Source organism: Argiope bruennichi, chromosome 3, assembly GCF_947563725.1.
Source record: "Argiope bruennichi chromosome 3, qqArgBrue1.1, whole genome shotgun sequence".
Taxonomy (NCBI): Eukaryota; Metazoa; Arthropoda; class Arachnida; order Araneae; family Araneidae; genus Argiope; species Argiope bruennichi.
The window spans coordinates 135292478-135313161 of NC_079153.1; the positions used below are offsets into that span (position 1 = coordinate 135292478).

Here is a 20684-nt window from a genome sequence, read left to right on the forward strand (position 1 = left end):
TTTTTCCCTTCCCCCAATCTCAAGCTGTGAGATAATGAGAAGGGAATGTGAGATAAGGAAAAGTGAATCGTCATTAGTGGACAATATAATTGAGGTTTTCCTGCTCGCTCCTTTTTGAGCATTTTAAAATCTCGCTTACGTTCTGAGCCGTTACTTTTGAGATTTTGATAATAATTACGTATCCAAAATGAGTTTTAAATAACGAGAATAAAATTGAACGTATGAAAATATATACCTGGAATGAATACATACATAAATGTATTATTATTAATAATTTGATCCATAAGATTTTAAAGCTTTCTAGCATAAGAAAATAGTTAATCTAAAAAATAAATAAAAAAATTATATAATTAAAATTTGACTAGTTTCTTTTTTATAGCGTGCTTTCATTTAAGGATTTTAGAATTGACATTGCTTATGCAACTTATTTTTGAAAATAAAACACTAAAACTTGTTTACAGAATTTACTTAACGAACGAAACATTTTAACTTTTAATGAATTATTTTTTTTTAGTATTCATTAATAAGTGTATTTAAAAACGGGGAGATATATAGAACCAATATATTAAAGTGAGATTTTCCGGAAAGATTAGCATTCGTTACATTAAATTCTTATTTTTATAACGTAATAAACTATATATGAAAATTGAATATTAGTTTCATTCTTTAAACCTTATAGAATTTCACACTCCTTGACGAATTCGAACAAAAATGTAAGCATTGTAGAGATATAAGTTTCATTGTTTTTATATTTTTCCTCTGGTTTTTAATAATATTTTCAAAGTTAATATAAGCGCAGTTTTTATAGATTCTATTTTTTGTATCGAAATATTAATCTTATTTCACTGTACAATCTTATATATACATCGCGCGATTCTGTTAATGTGAAATTTATATTGACATTTTTACTTTTAATGCTGAGTAATTTAATCCACGGATTTTAATCCGCTTGAAAGTGAGTGAATGTGTGAGTTAAATGTGAGAATTAATAATTTTAAAGTTGTTGCCGTTATTTTAACTCCTTGATCTAATTTTATCTCATATGTTAGCATTTAAAATTTTTTTAATGCGTACAACTTTCATTTAGACTATTTTCTTCTCCTGTTTGGTCAGTTCGAGTTCACTGGATGCGATTTTAACAAACAAGACGGGATATGATCTTTGTTTTATTTTATTTTTGATAACGAGAGTAAAAAAAATTCGGAAACTCCCACTTCCAAGTAATTTGAAATTCTTTATTCTTCTTAATAACCTTTAGCCTCACATTTTCATTTTTTAAAAAACAGAACGAGTTTGAACAAGGGTGTCAGACATGAAGGTCGCTTGCGAATATTAATTAAAATTACTTAAAGTTTTACCATTTATCAGCGATAAAATCTGAAATTATTCCAATACAATTTATACAATGTGTCATTTATACATTTGAATGTATCATCAAGAAAATTCATTCTTTGAGGTAAAATTAAGATCTTGAATTTTTAGTGTCTTATTTATTGAGATGTTAATTATGGAGCATTCTCTTCAGCCACATGGTTTATTTGTATTTCAGTAAAGAAATTTTTACCCCTTTGCTTTTAGCTTAGATCTTTTTAACCTTTTAACTAAATCATCATTAATTGGTAAAAAGCCGGAATGAAATATAAGGATAACAACGAAAACGCTTAGTTTCAATTCAAAAATAAAATATATTATTTAAAATATGCTAAAATATTTTTAATTTAATTAAAAGTGGGAAAATTACATGACACAGAATTTCGCATCATTGGTAAAAAAATTCGAAGTCACAATTAATGTACAATTTATTTTTGTACTGTGATATTTTCGAATGAACTTTAAAATTTTAATAATTTTTATTAACCCTTTAAAGGGCATTTTTTTCCTAGTCTTGTTGGAGTAAAATGTTATTAAAATTAAGATTGGCCTAGGAAAAGTAATTCATTCAACTTATTAGATCAATTTAATCTCCTTTATTAATTAATTTTGCCAATTAATAACTAAGAAATAAATCAAGACACTTCATTTTATTTGAGATAAACAAATGAAACCTCTTAGTTTCTGCCTTATTTAAAAATTCGTAAGAATTTATGCCAACCTACATAACTTTATTCAAAAATTGTTGAATTTGGTGATGAGCATACTTCCCTTGTCCCTTGAAAGGGTTAATTAAAATTTTAAAGAACTGATTCCCACGGTCCAAAGTATGTAGGTGCAGATTTTGGTAATTCTATTTCAAATTGTCTGGTCTGAGGAGCACCAATACAAACAGACAAATAATGACACACACACTCGTCCATCTTTATTATTAACTTGAACGAATGTTTGTGCGTTGCGTCTATTAGAGCTTCCATATATAATCTTAGTGGAATATACATCTTAGAAAATGAAAATGTGTAGTATATAGAATAGTTGTTGTTTTTTTTACTTCTGAAAATTTTTAAAAATTATGAATTAAAAATAAAATGAGATTTTGAAGTGTATTCCATCATAACTTTCAAAATTATTACAGAATAAAAAGGACATTTTGGACATTTTTATTGAATAAGAGATATGAGAAATCACTTGAGTCATTTCAAAAATTAAAAAGAAGTATTCAATTATACATAAAACTTTATTGCTGAATGATTCTATTCCCTGTATTTAAAAATTTAATCAGCCTGATTGGTTTAAACAAAACAGGTTTTGCATTAATTGAAGTTTATTCACTCCCGTTTTAAATTAAGGATTTACTGTCAAGGAGCTGACAAAAAATTAAAAAAATCTGCAATACAGAATGGTACAATGAGTCTGCAATAGTATGAATTATATGACTATCAAAATTTGAAATTTCAAGATGTTTTGCTGAAGAAAACATTTAATTAAAAATTTTATATTGGCTAGTAACCTTGACGTAACACATGTGTGCGACGTAACACATCACCAAAAGCAATAAATAATGTAAAAGTAATAAGTAAAAAAGATCAATGCAACTGTATTTGCAAAGCTTTTAAATTCAGATTTTTCTTTTTAATGATTCGTTTACCCCACGGTTTGTCGTTATCCGATTGCAAAATAGTAAGAGCTTTGATTCTAACCGGAAAAACTTAAAACTGAGATTTTTCAAAAATTGTAATTTATTTTTAAACAGTACTTAATATTCTGTAGGAACTTGATTTGAAGATATTTAAAATTCCAGTTGCAAATGGTTAATTATGAGTCTAAATAATCTGCATTATTTAAGTCATTTTTCCAGGCCAAATTGAATTTTGTATCATGAATATTGCAAAGAAATATTTTGACAATTATTTTTATTTTTTACAGTCGTAAGGCGCATCGAGCAGTTACTTCAGCATTACTAAATAACTGGCCAATTAGCTTTGCCAATTAAATATTGTAAAACATATTTCATTACAAAATTTTAATCATGCAGATAAATACAGAAAATCGATATATTTGAAAGTGAAACATCGCATGGAATTCCCTAATTACACAATTATTTTTTTGAATACTGAAGAAACAAAGTTATAACGTAGTGTTACTTATGGCAATTAATGTTTTAAACACGCATTTTAAAATATTAAAATAAATTGACAATGCGCCGAAAGGTTTTTTTAAAAAAATTAAATCACTTGTACGTAATTTCGAGAAATGATTTCACAGTACTACGGAATAAAATAATATTGCAATGAAAAAAATATTAGACGAGGACTTTCGATTTATAAAAACTAGACTAGTATCAAAATAAACATGATAATAACTTATTTAACGTTAAAATTTATTCCTAACATAAATTTTATGTATTGTTTTATAAAATAATCGAAAAACCTCTAAAAAAAACAATCACATTTTCGCATTTTCAATCGATGTTATTGTCAATCTCTTCCTAAGCACTGAAAGAAAAATGCTCTTAGAAATCGAAAGACTACGATAAGCAACACCTGTCATTCACGTCATGAAATTTGCTAATCACTTCCCACCTGCAGCGCTGAACTGACCGCAAAAGGGGAAAGCAATCCTTTTGACCAAACCGTGACATTTTTAAGGTTGAACCTGTTATTCCGGCGTGCCGCTTTCGGTAAGGATATCAATCTGAAAGCCGCCGCCAGGAGGATTAAGTGTACATACAGAATTGCCAATCATTCCTCATTATTAAAATATATCGATATTTTTGGAAAGATTAATATGACGCATACAACTGTGAACAAAGTATTTTATTTTCTTGTTCAGTATTCCTCTCAGTCTTTGAAGTCAATTTATCAGATTTAAATTTTCTTCTTTATAAATTTCAAGTTGCAACTATTGGCTAATCAAAGTTAAAGAATATTATACTTAATTAGTAAATTTCTTCGAAATCATGGCCAATGGCAGAGACATTACTGGATTGCTTTACACGAAAATAACTAGTCCTATTCACATAATTTACAAGATTAATTTTACAAAGAAATACATTAGCTTAGTATTTATTTGTAATAGGATGCAAAATTTTGGAGTCTTCAAGTTCAATATTGGGAATCATTTATTTTCCTTTTATAAATTTTGTTTCACTTGACATCAAAAATTGAAAAACTGACATTAAAGATTTCATAAAAATCATGATTCAAGAAACTTATAGCAATTGGATAATTATAATAACATCTAATAATTAAAATGCGCCTTAATTAACTAGAATCCTGTAAGCACCGCAAATACGAAAGGATGCAGAATAATATTATACTTTATAGTAAATGGTTGTTAACAGTAGGGTGATTTGAGCTTCTAATGTGGATTATAAGCGAAGCGTTTGAAGTTTATCGTCATTTATCACTAGGTGTCTGTGAGATTTCTCAAGAATAGACTTGAAAGTACATGGAGGTATTTTAATGCTTCGTTGGCTTCATCTATATGATCCATTCTTCCAGAAAATTCTGAAGATCTGGAGATGTTGAATTTCATTGCGCGAATTTTTCTTAAATTTATTGTTACAAATTAGGTAAGAATTCAAATAATTTAAGTTGAGAAAATAAAGAATATCGACTGATTTTTGATGAGTACAGCGGCGTTCAAAAATTAAAAAAAAAGAAACATAAGATAATAATTTTCATGCAAAAAAAAAAAAAAATTGAAGGACTAAAGGAAGGAAAAAAAGGAAAGGACTAAATGAAATAAAGGACTAAAGGAAAGGACCACTACTGGAAAACAAATTTTACTAATAAATTGATAAATAGCGAAAATTTTGAGCATGTCTAGATAATATATAATGGGAGGGTCAAATAAAAGAAGAATTATAATTTTCATATGCAATTGATTTCCGTTTCTTTTCTTGGTACAGCAACTAATATTAATTAAAGCATATGTGCAGAAGATTTTATTCATAGAAATATTACAGTAAAATTAAAAGCGTGACGTGCAGTTGCAGATGCTGTTTATTTAGGCATTACCAAAGGTATTAGTAAACGATTGTGGAAAAGATTGTATGAAATTGAAACAGCTATTAAATGTTGTAATTCTGATCCGAAAGTCATACTTTCTGCAAATGAAGATCGTTATATAGATATTACAGCCAAACAAATCGTGGGATAATTGCAATTAAATTGCCACTAGTGATACGGACACCTATATATATATATATATATATATATATATATATATATATAACGCTTTGAAATTGTTCCATTGAAATAAATGATATTACCTGCTATCATAGTGCAAAGTGTGTTGGTAAACTTTCTAAAATATCATCATATGCATTTAAAATATGATCAAATGCATCATATACATCTAAAATATGATGAAATGCATCATATATCATATGCATCAAATAAAGATGCCTGCTTACTTCAGGTTCTAAATCCCGTAGACATGTGTAGCAAGTTCAAACGGGATTGCACAGTGTATATGCAACATATACATGTGTAGCAGAGCGCCATCCACCACTGCCTAGCAAAAAAGACCTTATTGTGCCGCTTAAACAGGATAAGCAAAAACTCTTCAGTTTAATCTGGTTTCTTTAATTTACGTTTTAATTTTTTACTCTGTATTTTAGTAATCTTTCTATAAATATGACATTTTTCCCATTGTATGTTTGCTTTAAAGTTGTTTTTATTTTATATTTGTGCTCCAATAAATTAAAAAAAAATATTTCAAAATGTTTTCCTTAAAAATTATCCTTGAACTAGTTGTAAGCCCTATGAAAAAGTATTCTCAAATTATTAATTTTAAACATTTCGAGAATAAAAATTTATATAATTTAACCTTGCATAGTTGTATCATTAATCGTATTTACTTCATTCATTCTATGTTTCTGAATCCTAAAACGTTTTACGTTCTAAAAAATAACAAGTAGGAATTTCTTTATTTAAACTTTAAAAAGTATCTTATGATTTGTTATGAGCAAAATAAAAACTTTAAAGTGAATGTTTACGACTTGCATCATGTCGAAACATTCAGTATTTTTAGTTTATGCTCATTTCAAACTATGCTGATTGGATGTTATTAAGCATTTCAAAATTAGAAAAATAATTAAGGCAGATAGAAAACTGTAATTTGCCTCTTTATTTGGGAGCAATAATATTGCTTTAAAACTTATTGTTTGAAATTGGCAATAACTTTAAAATTTGCGTTACATTTCTTTTTTTCATTTATTGGCTAATATAAAATTATTCATTAAATTTTCTAAGAAATTATCGAATTATATTTTGTTGTTTCCTAATCGAAAATTTTGTAAATTATAGAAATCTGAATGCCGATAAATTAGGAATGGATGCCAAGAACAACAACAAAAAAAACCGACGTCTTATAATGAAATTTTATTAATTATAAATAATACAAAAAATATTTATTATCAACCTAACCAACAAATATTTGGAATATTAACATATTTAGTTGTATAATTCCAAATATAAACATAACATCCAAATATAAATATAAACATCCTTTTAAGGAGGTCTTAAGAAGAAAGGATAATATTATAAAACATATCAATGAATCATGATCCATTATCAAGGAAAATTAATGACAGATTACAAATTTAATATTTTCATGATTCATTCAGCTGACTATATTTAAGATACGAGAGTTATGCAGAACTATTATCAAACTATGTGTATTATTCATTTCTTAATATATTTCAAAGATATAGCATCTAAAAAATTTCAATAAAAATAAGTATAAGTCGTGCCAGATATGATATGAAGCTGAACTCGATTTAAATATTATTGAATTGAATTTCATGGATAGGCATCTAATATATGTGCTTTCAAATCGAATTTCTATTGATTTAAAGAGAAGCAGCAAATTTTTATGCGAAAGGACATAAAATGCGAGATGCCCTTTTGATTGCTTTTTTTTTTTGCAAATACTTTTTAAATTAGAAACTTTCTAAGTATATGGAATAGTGAGTTTTCAATAAAGATAGTAATTTCTATTTGAGCAAAAATTTACTGGACAAGTTCGATTTGTCTAAAAAAATTATTAGACAATTTCACAAGCAGCTGCATACGCATCTACGTTAACCTGATTTTATATGAAAAGTTTAAAATAGTGGTATTGAAATTAGTGCTATAGTATGTTTTTACAACAGTGATACTATTTGTATTTGTAAAATACTGCGCCCTATATATGGATATATTTCTGATATTTTTTAGAGAATTTGAAAGCAACAAAGCCTTTTCTTAAAAAGTTAATTCGACCAATATTAATGATACTGTAAAAATATGAATTTCGTAAAAAATAAGAATTTCGAAAAAGTTCTTTGCTTGTTTGCTGTTTGCCTATAAATTTAAATTATTTAATAAAAATAAAAAATAAATAAATATAGCTGAGTTGTACTTATCCCCGAAGTAAAACAAAATTCATTGTCACATATTTTTTAAAACTTAAAATTTAATTCAAAATTTATAAGATGTAACTCGACAGGCGAATAATTATCAATAAAAATTTTAACTTAGGCATTTTTCAAATGTGATATTTTAAGTTTAAAATGAAAAAGAATTATTTCCTTTATTAACTAGGCACCCCCCTACAAAATATTCTAAGAAAGGAAAATACTATTCTTTCTTCGCAATAACTCAGAATCCGAAATGCCAACAAAACAATATGCACACGTAATTAATTTCTTCCGGTAATCATTAGCTGTTTTTTCCAGCTTAGTGATAATATATAAAGCATTTTTTATAATTTTTTTCAGCTGAAAGACGGGGAAAAAGCTTACAAAAGAATTCAAAGCCAGTTTTATTATATAAATAATAAACAACTTTCCCAACGGAAACTTCTACGTCTCTTACTTTTTTTATCCATTTTTTTCGGTAGAAATAAAATTCACAAAAATTATTTCACGTAATTGTTTGTTTATTCTCTTTTTATTGATCTCGTAGTGCTCTTGGGCAGTAAAATAATCAAATAATGTGACTTCAAGATTTATGGAAAGGGCTTCAAACTCATTCATTCAAGTGCAAGCTATTTGTTGATGATTTTTTTTGTTTTAAATATTTACTGCATTGTTCAATAAATTTGTTTTTGTTCTTCATTTAATCCAATTAATTTTGCTTTTAAGGATATGTTTTAAATATTCCTTATCGAGTAAAATTTAAATTTCCTGTGTTTTTAAATAATAAACTTTTAAAATAGTTAGCTCAGATTTTGTAGTTGCATTTATCACATAATATATACAAAAAACAACTTTAAATACTATTTATCTTGTATTGTGATGATACAACTTTTTTTTCAAATCTGACCCACTCAAATATTTAAAGAAAATTTTAATAAATATCTAGTATTTTTTTATAAGTCCAATTTGAAATGATTTGATACATAAGATATTATTTTTTTATTCTAGACATTTTTCCCAAAATTTTGACTAATAAAACCGTCGTAATAATAATGCTTTTTCTTAATATCCTGATTTTCAAATTCCTGTCTAGAATTTAAGAAATAATTCTTTAAATTTTCTGAAAATATGTGTTTCAACATTTGTTTTATTTCTAAAGATATGTGAGATTTTTTTTTTTCATATTCTAGCCGCTAATTATTGAGAAGAAAAATTTACTAAACAAAAGTCAATCTGAACTGATCAACGAAATATTATACACCTAAACATATGTAATTTTCCCTTCTTTTAAGCGCCGTTGAGTTTCATAATAATCCATCCGCAAAAAAATCAAGCATAGCAATTGTGGAAGGATTCTTATAACGACATTCTTGGTAGTCATAAAAATATATATTTTTTCTACCTCAATTCGGAATCGCATATCAAAATTAAAATGTTTCCAATTTTTCAGATTTGTATTTTCACTTATGAAAAGTATAATCATAATTTTAAACATCAGCATCAACAAAGTAATTTTAAAAAATAATTATGAACCTATATCATATATGGTAAGGTGGCATTCTCTCATATTAAAGAAAAAATCAATATTTAGTGCGTTGAGTTCCAGCCTTTAATCAAATACAGAATTTAATAAATACATTATGATACTTAAAGTAGAGTTTGCCAGTAATTTTAATCGAGTTTAGAGGATGAATGCTGCTGCATTTTGCATAATAGATGATAGTGAAATACAGTCTAAAATTTTACAATGTTCTATCGAAACTTTCTCAATTTATTTCTGATTAGAATATATTGCATGAGCCTTTTACAAAATCCTTTATACATAATTACAAAGTGCTGCATAATCTCTTTTTATCGTTTTTTTTATTTATTCATGTAATTTTCTTTATAAAAATATTTTTGACATCTTTTATTCTAATTGAACATTATTGCATTTATAATAATATATTCTAAATCTGTGCATAACTAGAAGCTGAAATCCGAAATTTTTATGAGTAATAAACGATCAGATATATCAGTAAATTCAGCAAAATAATAAAAATGATATTTAAAAGTTTCATGAACTGGGAAATGTAAACTGAAGATTCAGAAAAAGGTTATAACTATTGTTGATTTTGAATGTAAGATAAAACTACAGTTGCTCCTGTTGTAAAAAATTATATAAATGTTTAAAAAATTTCGCAACAAAGATCACTATAAATTTCTCTAAATCTAGAAACTAAAGATTTATTTTTATTGTGCAAATAAAGATGCATTAAATATTTATCAGTATTATAGAAGTTTCTGTTGAAGCGTAAAAGATTATTAGAAGATATAAGAATTATGTCTTAACGAAGAAAATGAGAATATATTTATATTTTTTAATTTTCGGAATATTTTTTTTAATTTATTCAGAATTTAATGTACTGAGATATATCGGGAAATTTTCAGTTTAATTAATCTTTTTTTTAAATTTTGAATAAAATTTTTGTTTTGCAGCTTTAGGCTATCGCTATATAATTTTTAGAATAAGAAAGCTACGTTGAATTAAAATTTTAAGTTGCTTTTTCATTCTTCACATTGCATTATCCACATTTCTCTACAAGATCTGTGCTTGTAAGAATATCGCAATGTTTATGAACAATTTTTGTAGAAGAAATATGACTAATATAGTGTTTGGCTTGTAATGTAAATTTCTCAGTTTTTCATATAAGAAAATACTTTATAAAGCAGGAGAATTAACTTTATTAGTTGTAAAATAATTAACTTTGTGCTATCTTCCTCCAAGCGTTGAACTTAATGAGAATAAAAGTTTTTGAAAACACTTCTCACATCTTATTTATTCAAGTGGTCCTTAGTTCCGTGAAAAGTTTTACTAATGGATAAGTGCGTTTTATTTTTATTTTTTAAATGCATATGTCATTTTACGGAAAAGTACGAAATGGTACCTTTTCCTCAAATCACAAAAACATGAACGCTTTGGAGATTTCTTAACTTATGCACTTGGCAAATCTTATATTCATGCACTTTCAATGAACGTATTACCAATATTACAATTCCTTTCTTTTGCCATTTAAATGTAACTCAATTCATTCTAAAATATTGAACGTCCATTAGATCTTTAAATTGTTCTTTAACTAATTGATTACAATGTAATTATGAATTTTGAAATAAGCAAAATGACCTAACGGTTTAAGATAATTACATTAATTTTATTTTCGATATATTTATTATCTCTTTAGATATCTATAAAAATATATGATTAGATATCTGTAAAAATAAATTGATGTGTGATGACACATATTTGAAAAAAATAAGTGATTCATTAAATAGTTCCGGTAAAGAGTATTGCCGAAAAGAAATGACATGAATTGAATCATCTGTGGATATATTGGCATTTAAAGCTCTTGAACACAAAAAAACGCGCAACTTTCAGTTATTTGCTTTCCATCTAAGCTTCGAAAGATAGTTTTGCAATAAAATCAAGCTCCTACTAGAAAATAGAAAACAATGTCTGTTAATTATCAGTTGGATTAGAATGTTCATTTTAAAAATCAAATTTTCTTTTCTTTTCCTTTAGCTACAACGTCGTCATTCTGGTGGTGACATACGTGCTACCCATAACTTCAATGACATTCACGTACTTCCGAGTTGGCCGAGAACTGTGGGGCAGCCAGAGCATCGGAGAATGCACTCAGAAGCAGATTGAAAGTGTCAACTCTAAAAGGAAGGTAAATATAACGAAGACATTTAAAAAAATAAGATTGAAAGGCTAAAATATCCTGCAATGAAAGACTTTTTTAAAATTGTCTCTATATACAAAAACGGAATGCCATGTAAATCACTCTTATTACTTATTGCCGAGCGACAACAGTCAAATGTAAACAAACCATTGTAAGAATTTCATACCTCTTCATTGGACATTTTTACAGCAGCACTTGATTCAGTTCTTCAATTAAGTAATGAATGAAGGTGCAAAGTATTACTGTAAATGTTCTGGAGAGTATTCAATACGTTGAGAAAAAGCCCGCAGGCAAAAATATGCTTTAAACAGAAAGTTTGAGTGTAAAAATAGGCTTAATCATCGACAGATGAATAATTGCAGTGATTTAATTACGGAAATGGATGCTCATATCTTCCAAACAATTATCTAACAATGATGATTGTTGTATCTTATTTTAAGATTTAAAATAATTATTTTTAAATGGCATCAGTTTAATTTGTTTACAATTTCCCCCTTAATTTAAATAATGCCATGTTTACTCTCAGGAAGTTATAAGACGGCCAGTAGGCAACGCATGCGCAGCAAGAGTCTAATTTATGTTCGCCACAATGTCATTCAAGCATTCCATGTTTAGCTATAAATTGCCCTTCCTGAATTTCTCCTTTTCGCTGCGTATCGTATTAAAATGGTGGATATTTACACAAAGAAACATGGTAAAAAAATATAAAAAAACATTCAACATATCTAAATTTGGAAAACTATAGAAAAGAAATGGCAATTAAAATAAAATACACACACACACACATACAACCTCGCAGCAGAAAGAACAAAGAGCAAAAAAATGTCAGAATTAATCTATAACAAGTGATGAATTTTTTCACGTCAACACACCCACCAAATTCTACAAACGCATGCGCAGTAAGAAAAAAATACAATACAGCGGCATATTGTTGTTTCATCGGGACAATTACTTTCCATCAATTGAACAGCATTTTTCAGCCTTTCTACCCATGCGCTGTCTAATGGCTGTCTTATATCTGACCAAGTGTAAATCCGACATAATATTTTTAAATCCAATTTGATTCACAATTCAGTTGATACAAAGTTTTTAAATTTTATTTCGCAATTTATACATTTTTTGATTTGCAGCAAACTGATTCAATTAAATTGAAACATATTAAATAATAAGGTGAATTATATATATATATATATATATATATATATATATATATATATATATATATATATATATATATATATATAAAATGAAGTAACTGCAGTGGGACAATGAGTCAAAATTTAGAATATACAGCACGCGTAGATGAAGCAGTTGAAGAGCCTGATTCCTAAGGATTTTCTAAAATGTTCAGCGCAATAGATAAGGTGAAATGACAGGAATATTGTTCTAAGTATGGAGATTTTTGAATATGAAGTAACATCGGGGGGGGGGGGCAATTTGTAACACAATTACTTAGATTGAAGTTTTTGACATGTTTCTGAGTTAAACAGACATGCTGATTTCAAAACTGTAGTTTATATTCTTCTATCACATTAAGTTTTATCTCAAGGTGAATTTGATCAATTTCTATGAGATTTAGTGTGAATCACAGAAGTGCTATTGCTCTCGTACTGACTCACATAAACCTTTTGCAAGTAGCAAGGCAAATAACGTTGTAGGAGAATACCGACAGGTGCCTACTTATCTAGACTAGTTCAGGTACGCGTGAGAAACCGTGTTGAGATGTTGTGCATGGCTCAGACATAGTGAAATGTATTTCGACTTGGAATCATCATTGATATACTAAGTTGGCACTGTTTAGTTTTTATTTATATATGAACTGAAAATTTCCTTATGTATGCCTCTGCTAATCCTCGTCATAAGAACTTAAACAACCTCGATTTGTCTAGTTATAAATGAGGTAGTTTTACCATTTTAAATCAAAGGAAAAATATCAATACATTTGTCAGGCAAGCCTATTTTAAAGTAAAAATTGTCAATTGAGTCCCTCTACAGTGTTCCGAAAGTGCATGAAAGTGGATGAAGAGGTCACATAATAAATTTCCATTTGGTATATTTAGGATTTGATAAGAAATCAGATATCATTCAAAGGTTTGTTGCTTTTCTATAGTAAAACCGTGTTTTATGTCTCTCTAATATCGTAAAGTACATTCCTATTTGAGGCTCTTGTTATTATATATCAAGAAAACCAAATATAAAATAGGATTTCGTAGCTTGCCATCAGCGGTGGGCTCAGTGCCTCATTCACCTAAAATCTTAGTGCCAGTTTTCAAGGAATTACTCTATTTGGAAACAGAGGAATACTAGGAGTAGATCTAATTGATTCCATGGAGATGATTTTGAAATTAAAGCGGATTCCATTCTTATAGATTTCAGCAGCACGAGGTGAATGATATGACATAGGATTTCAGACTATCGAAAAGAGCTTCCGAGACAGGGTGATTCTGGGATTCTAAAAGTTTTCTCATTATATGTATATTTTTTATGACTTTTGAAATAAAGAGAAGAAACCTGCAACATAAAAAGTTGACATGTCAGACAAAACCTGAGATTATTTTTGGATCCAGAGACCAACATTTAATTAAAAACAAGTCACCATTCTAAGACAAAAAAAAATTGTTGTTTTTCTTTCTAATCAACCTTTAGTAAACTTTACAAAATAAAATGCAAAGGAGTTCTGTTTGAGCAATTTTTGAATAGACCGTGTGCAATTAATTTCATAAGAAATCGAAGAAATTAAGAAACAAACGTTTCTAAAGCTGCTTTAAACAGGCATTCCTCAATGAAAATTTATACTAAACAATTACCAATTACCAAAAACAAATTGACCAAAAACTCTCAACAGAAGTCACAATAATATTTAAAAAAACCTTTATTTGAAAAAAAAAATTATCAAGTTACTTAAAATTTCAAAAACTGAAATTCCATGTCTTTACTTGCCTTTTATAAATACTTGCATAAACATTTTGATTTTTATACTTGCATAAACATTTTGATTTTTATACTTGCATAAACATTTTGATTTTTATACTTGCATAAACATTTTGATTGCCAAGAATATTTCTAATTTCTCATGACGGACTTGTTTTGAAATGTAATTAATGTTTAACAAAAATTTATTTTGAAAAAAACGTTGAACTTTGTTTTAAAATATACTAATTAAGTCATATGAAAAGATTTTGACCAAGAAAAATCTCTGAATGTAAGTTTGTACTTTCATCAATTACACTGATATAATTGCAAAAAAAGAAGAAAAACTATGCTAAGATCTTTCGAAATAAATAAGAATTTAATCCTCTTATATAGAAACATCAGAAATGATTTTGTTGGAGGTGTTTATTCTTTAAAAAAGGAACTTGGAATTTTTTTGATATAATAACTGTTCCAAAAAGATTTCCAATTACTATTTGAAGAAACAAGATTGATAATTGGATATAATTGAATTTTATCTAATTAAAGAACTCGTTATATATATTCATTTTTTTATATTGAAAGTAAGTAGATTTAATTTTAATTATGAAAAAAAAAAACTTATTATTTCTTATTTCCAAAAGTTTTTTTCCTGATAAAAGTCAGTAATAATATCATTCAATGTTTTTTTTTCTCTAAGTTATAATCTGATTTCAGCATAGATATTTTATTATGTTGCATTCATTAATCTGATTTTTAAATTTCAAATCAACAGTGCCAATGTATTTTATTATTTCTATTTTAGACAGCAATTCTAAATCACAAATAACAAAGACATTTCAAATATAAGGCAGCTGAAGTGTTATTTCAATGCAAAATAGTTCCCTCATTCACAAATAAAGAAATTCATTTTTTGAAGATTATTATTGGTATTTATAAATATAAGGATATATAATAATACCATTATATCATGCATAGTAGACCAACGAAAAGGGAAATGGCTGTGCATACAAGGCATTCACAAATAATGACAGCTACTGAAGAGAACAATAATTTTCCTAGATAATCGCACAGTTATTTCTTCTGAAGAAGATGCTTGTATATATTCAGTTTTGTTGGTTAACGTTCTGAGCAACAGTAAATACTGCATCTGTATTATATTGCATTACAGGTAAGCTTAATAATGCATGGCGTGAAATGAATAATAACTTGTGGTTTCATCCATGTTTCGTAAAGAATGTGATATTTATTTCTTCTTCCACAGTAGTGTGTTGATACATGTAACATGAACAGTTGCTCTCAATTTGCTTTTCTTCTTCGAAAAGAAATTCTTTTGTGATTGATATAAATTAGACAATCATTAGCAGATGAAATGCAAAACTATACGAACACATGTGAAAAAAAGAGATTTTTATTAAAAATGGTATTAAATATCTTATATCAGAAGTATTTATTAAATGAGATATGGATTAGATGTTTAGAAGTCGTCGTCGCGTTTAAAGGATTATGAAGCAGTTATTACGAGGGACTAATCCTTCATAGTGAAAGTAATACTCGATGCAGAATTCAAGCATGAACTTGAGCAATAATTTTATTTCAATTCCTGGTATACTAAAATACAATTATGCATTATAGGCAGTATAAAATTTAAATATTTTAATAACAAATTTTGTCATAACTTTAACTCAATACCTTTGTCTTAAGCCATCAATTTCAATTATATTTACTTTGATATCGATATAGAGTCCCTCTATTAAAGCATTTGAGAAAGAATTGACAGAAAAGTTTCATAATATTAATGACCTGAATTATAAATTAAGGTCTAAATCGTAGAACAGAATTAAAAGAAAAAATAATTTCTGTACACTAACAAAATTGAGATTTAAAAATTGTTTTTATTAAAAACTATAATAGCAATAATGATGCTGTAGAAAAAATTGCATTTTTATAGTGTTCAGAAATAGAATGATCAAAAAATTTAATTTGAAATATTAATCGAAAATGAAACCATTTTTCTGTGCATTTAAGTGTAAGAATTAACGGACCGGTTTATTTGCATATGCGAATTTAATAAAGACACGATAGGGCACCATTTTTATGTTTCACAAAGCACGGAGACTGTTTATCAATGAAGCTTGATGTGATTCTATTCTCCTGTCATCTGATATCGTCTGTTTATTTCTTAATAATATGAAATTATTATTAATGGAAAAAGTTTCCATCTCCGTAAATTGTTTAAATTGCATAAACTATAAGTTTATGCAATGTTTGCACAATATGTTTTTCTTTCCAGATCGTGAAGATGATGATCGTTGTCGTGGTGATCTTCGCTGTCTGCTGGCTCCCGTATCACGTGTACTTCTTGGTGGCCCATCACCTCCCGCATATCTTGAATGAAACTTTCGTGCAGCCGACTTACTTAATCATCTACTGGTTGGCCATGTCCAATGCGTGCTACAACCCGTTCATTTATTGCTGGATGAATAGCAGGTGCGCTATCATTTCTGTCTCGAAGTTTTTTTTTTTTTTTTTAATATCGCATTAAAAAATTGTGATGCATCTAAAGCTTTTGTTTGAAATGCTTATCAATTAAAAAAAACAATAATCAAAAGAAAGCATTTTTTTTATTATTTAAAGCCAAACATCAAAATCTAATTAATTAATCAAGGTACAAATCAGTAACTTAATTTTGAAAATCTTGTTGATTCTCAAACAATGAGAATTCATTTTTGAGTAGGGATATGGGATTGAATATTAGAGATATTTAAGAATTGTACAATTATGATTGATTTTCAAAAGAAAGCGTTTTAGTTTCAATAAGATAGATTTCGAACCTATATAACAGTATTTAATATTTTCCGAATAGAAACAAGTAATTGTCTGTTTCATTGAAAAAATAAATCTATTGTATATGTAATGCGTCAAAATTTAGGGCTAGAAAGTAGATCATTTTTTTCAATATTTCATATTATATTATTTTTTTTTTAAAATTTAAGCCCGAGAAAACATTAGACAGAATTAATTAGAAATTAGTATTTAATTTTTTTTGGCTTCCCTAATTATGAAAGTAAGGGAATTTCTGATGCCAAATAAGAAATATTTGATATAAAAATTACTTTATATTCTTTCAGAAGCAATATAGAGGGTCTATCATTTGAAGATAAATATTATTTAAGGAATTAACATATGAATGCATTTGTTTAGAAATTAGACAAAGTTATTTATTGAAATAACGTGCAATCTCTAAATATATAATGTTTTTTATAATGCTAAATAAATATATCCATATATTCATTCTCTGTATTATATTCAAATAAAAAATACTTCTTTAGATTTCCCTATTGAAATTTTAGTATATAATATTAAAATTTGATAAAAAAATAAAAATTTTATACATATTAAAGCATTTCCTAATAGCACAAAATAATACACGATGTTGTTCGTTATTCTGTATGTTTTCCAGCGCCATGACAATATAGAAGCAATATTAAAGAGTTTTTTTTTAACTAATAGAAATCTAATAAATTTTGCCTTACGGACTGAATAGGTTTGATTTTCTGGATTATAATTAAAACAAATAAATCATGATCTTATAAAAATAGCTTACTTAATTTATATGATTAATAACAGCTCTGCACTATATCGTGAAATTAATTAATTCCAGCTATCCAACTTCTCAAATGATAGATAATCTGCATTTATATAAAGTTACGCTCCACTAACACATTAATAATGGATCACCAGCTGTTGTTTCCAACGCCAAAGATTTACCTCGCCATTAAGTAGATGAAGCCCTGTCAGAATTTGAAGCTATTCTTTGAATTGATTTATGAGTTTAGGTTCTTTGCAGATTCCGGCAAGGATTCAAGAGCGTTTTCCGCTGCTGCAAGTGGAAAGAAGAAAAGATCAATCCCCTGGAACAAAGAAAATTCACAGCTGCTCGCACAAATACCGTCAACGGAGTGATGGCTCTGCAAACGGTGACCGAGTCGCTCAGCGGGAGTAACCCTCTGCTATACAATAAATACGTACGTCATGATAGAATGTCCAATCTGTGACTTTAAGGGCTGATGCAAAAAATAAGCTTTTAAGTTTATATTCAACACTGAGTCATTTATTATTGTTTTGAAATTCTTTAAAACATCCATTCCAGTCATTTAAATTGATTCAGATACTAATCAGATATTTCTTTTAATATTATTTTAAACCTATGTATCTCTCTAAAGTTTAAACCTATGTCTCTCTCTAGTGGATAAAAACACTGATTCTATAGCGATAAAAATTTTGTCGATGACACCTTTGAAGAAAATGTATAGTTATAGACTCTGCTGATTTCATTGCCCTATTACCATACCCTAGTAGCACACAAATATTGTATAATATTGAATGCCATTGATCTATATTCGCAATATTGTTTAACATCATATAATGTCGCACAATACTGAACAATATTGTGCGACAGGCTGCGCTACCTGGACATGATATGGTGCGATATCTCCACGATGCTGTCCGATATTCTGAATGCCGGCCAATAGCGTGAAGATTTCGCAACAATGTTATAGGACAATTTGTGTTATAAAAATTTCAAATTTTAAAATGGTATTTTTACTTATTTTAAAATGGTATTTATACTTTTCAGGGAAAAAAAATTCTCCTCTGCATAATTTGTCTTGCCCAGTGCATTTAAAAGGACTTATAATGGACATATATGACCCATTATTTTAACAGGATAAATACACCTGATATAATTTTGATGAAAGAAATTATCTCCCTTCAACAAAATGAAGAGAATAATCATCCATGTAAGGAGTGATATTCAACTCAAATAAAGTGAAATATACATTAATGCGGAAGGAAGTTACTAGGGTCCTACTGATCATGGAGCAGTATTCCTTTATAGTGAATGGCTTCAGAATATCTATCCAAAGGATGAAATATCTGTTAAAAATAAGTAGCCATTTCTCGTTATATTGTTTAAAATAGGAAAAGATTTCCTAGGGTAAAGGATACATATTATATAGCAGAACTTGCTTTATTCTTTTTGCTTCTGTAGTGCAAACTTGTTTTGTGGTGATTGTGAGCTATTTGCGACGATACATTTGAAAAGTTAAATTGATAATGCTACTTATCCCCGAACTGGCAATGCTACTTATCCCCTAACAACTAGAATTTATGATGAACATTATACAAACCATTTTTTTTTTTTTTTTTTTTTTTTTGCTGTGTAACAGTTCTTGTGTCGAAAATAAAATAATATTTCGGCAATACCAATTTTAATAAGAAACCTTCTTGTAAGAAAGGTGTTGATGTAATACTTTTATTTTATTTAACGAGTTAATAAACGAGTTAAGAATCTTAAACGCACATATCATAATTTTAAGGAATTTAATCCCTATCATTTTTAAATGATTGCTGTTTCAAGTGTAGCAGACAAATATTTTATTTAAATCAGTTTTAGTTTACTATGTAAATATGATTTCATATGATTTTGTGATCATTTTTGTAAAAACAAATGATCAATCAGAATATATGCACATTTAGAAATGCACAACGTCTCAATGTGTAAAAATTCAGGTTGTGTTTTTGATTCATAAAAACTGACGTGTTTTATTTTATATGTGAATCTATGTTCCTCATGTAGTTAGTAGAAATATGTTTGTCAGTGAAGATTTTAATCATTGATGTTATATTGTTAAATGACATTATCAAGTTCCAAGTATATTTATGTCATTAGAAATTTAGCTCCCGCTTGAATGTTTGATACATTCCTTTTGTAAATATATATACGTATTTCAACTTGCGATATTTAAAAATATTATGTGAACTCCATGTGTAATGTAAAGGGTGTCATTATTGATATATTTTATCAATTCACTGTTTCTCTAAATATCGTATTTATACGTGTTTCACTATCATTTTTCAGTTAAAAGCTATTTTGTCCTCTTTTTCAATGATCGAGCTTACATGGGATATGTTTTAATGCAAGCGAGCATACACAAATGCTAGTATGTAGAAAAGTTTTTTAATGATTATTGCTAATTTATTAAGGCAGGTATTACTAATAATTTACTGATACAGAATTTCAAAGAATTTTGAAGACTTCTGTTTCAAATGTGCTAAGTTTTTCATTACATTCACATGATATTAAATATTATTTAATGTTCTCTGTAGTATAGAAATGTTGGTCTATATATGTTCACATATATGTATATCTTATATCTGTGTTTTATTGTAGGATTAGATAAAATACGTGTCGCTTTATGTGTTGAGAT

At 27.6% G+C, this 20684-nt stretch overlaps 1 protein-coding gene across 1 annotated transcript in view; it reads left to right on the top strand.

Annotated features, from left to right (window-relative positions):
• The window catches only part of LOC129963477 (tachykinin-like peptides receptor 99D), a 127226-nt gene extending 107393 nt beyond the window's left edge, over positions 1-19833 (top strand). Inside the window, exons 4-6 of the mRNA XM_056077884.1 lie at positions 11340-11490; positions 16706-16902; positions 18263-19833. Coding sequence (XP_055933859.1) covers positions 11340-11490; positions 16706-16902; positions 18263-18470 — 556 coding nt within the window. The 3' untranslated portion in view covers positions 18471-19833. The remainder of the gene's footprint in view (positions 1-11339; positions 11491-16705; positions 16903-18262) is intronic.
• The last annotated feature ends 851 nt before the right edge of the window (positions 19834-20684 follow it).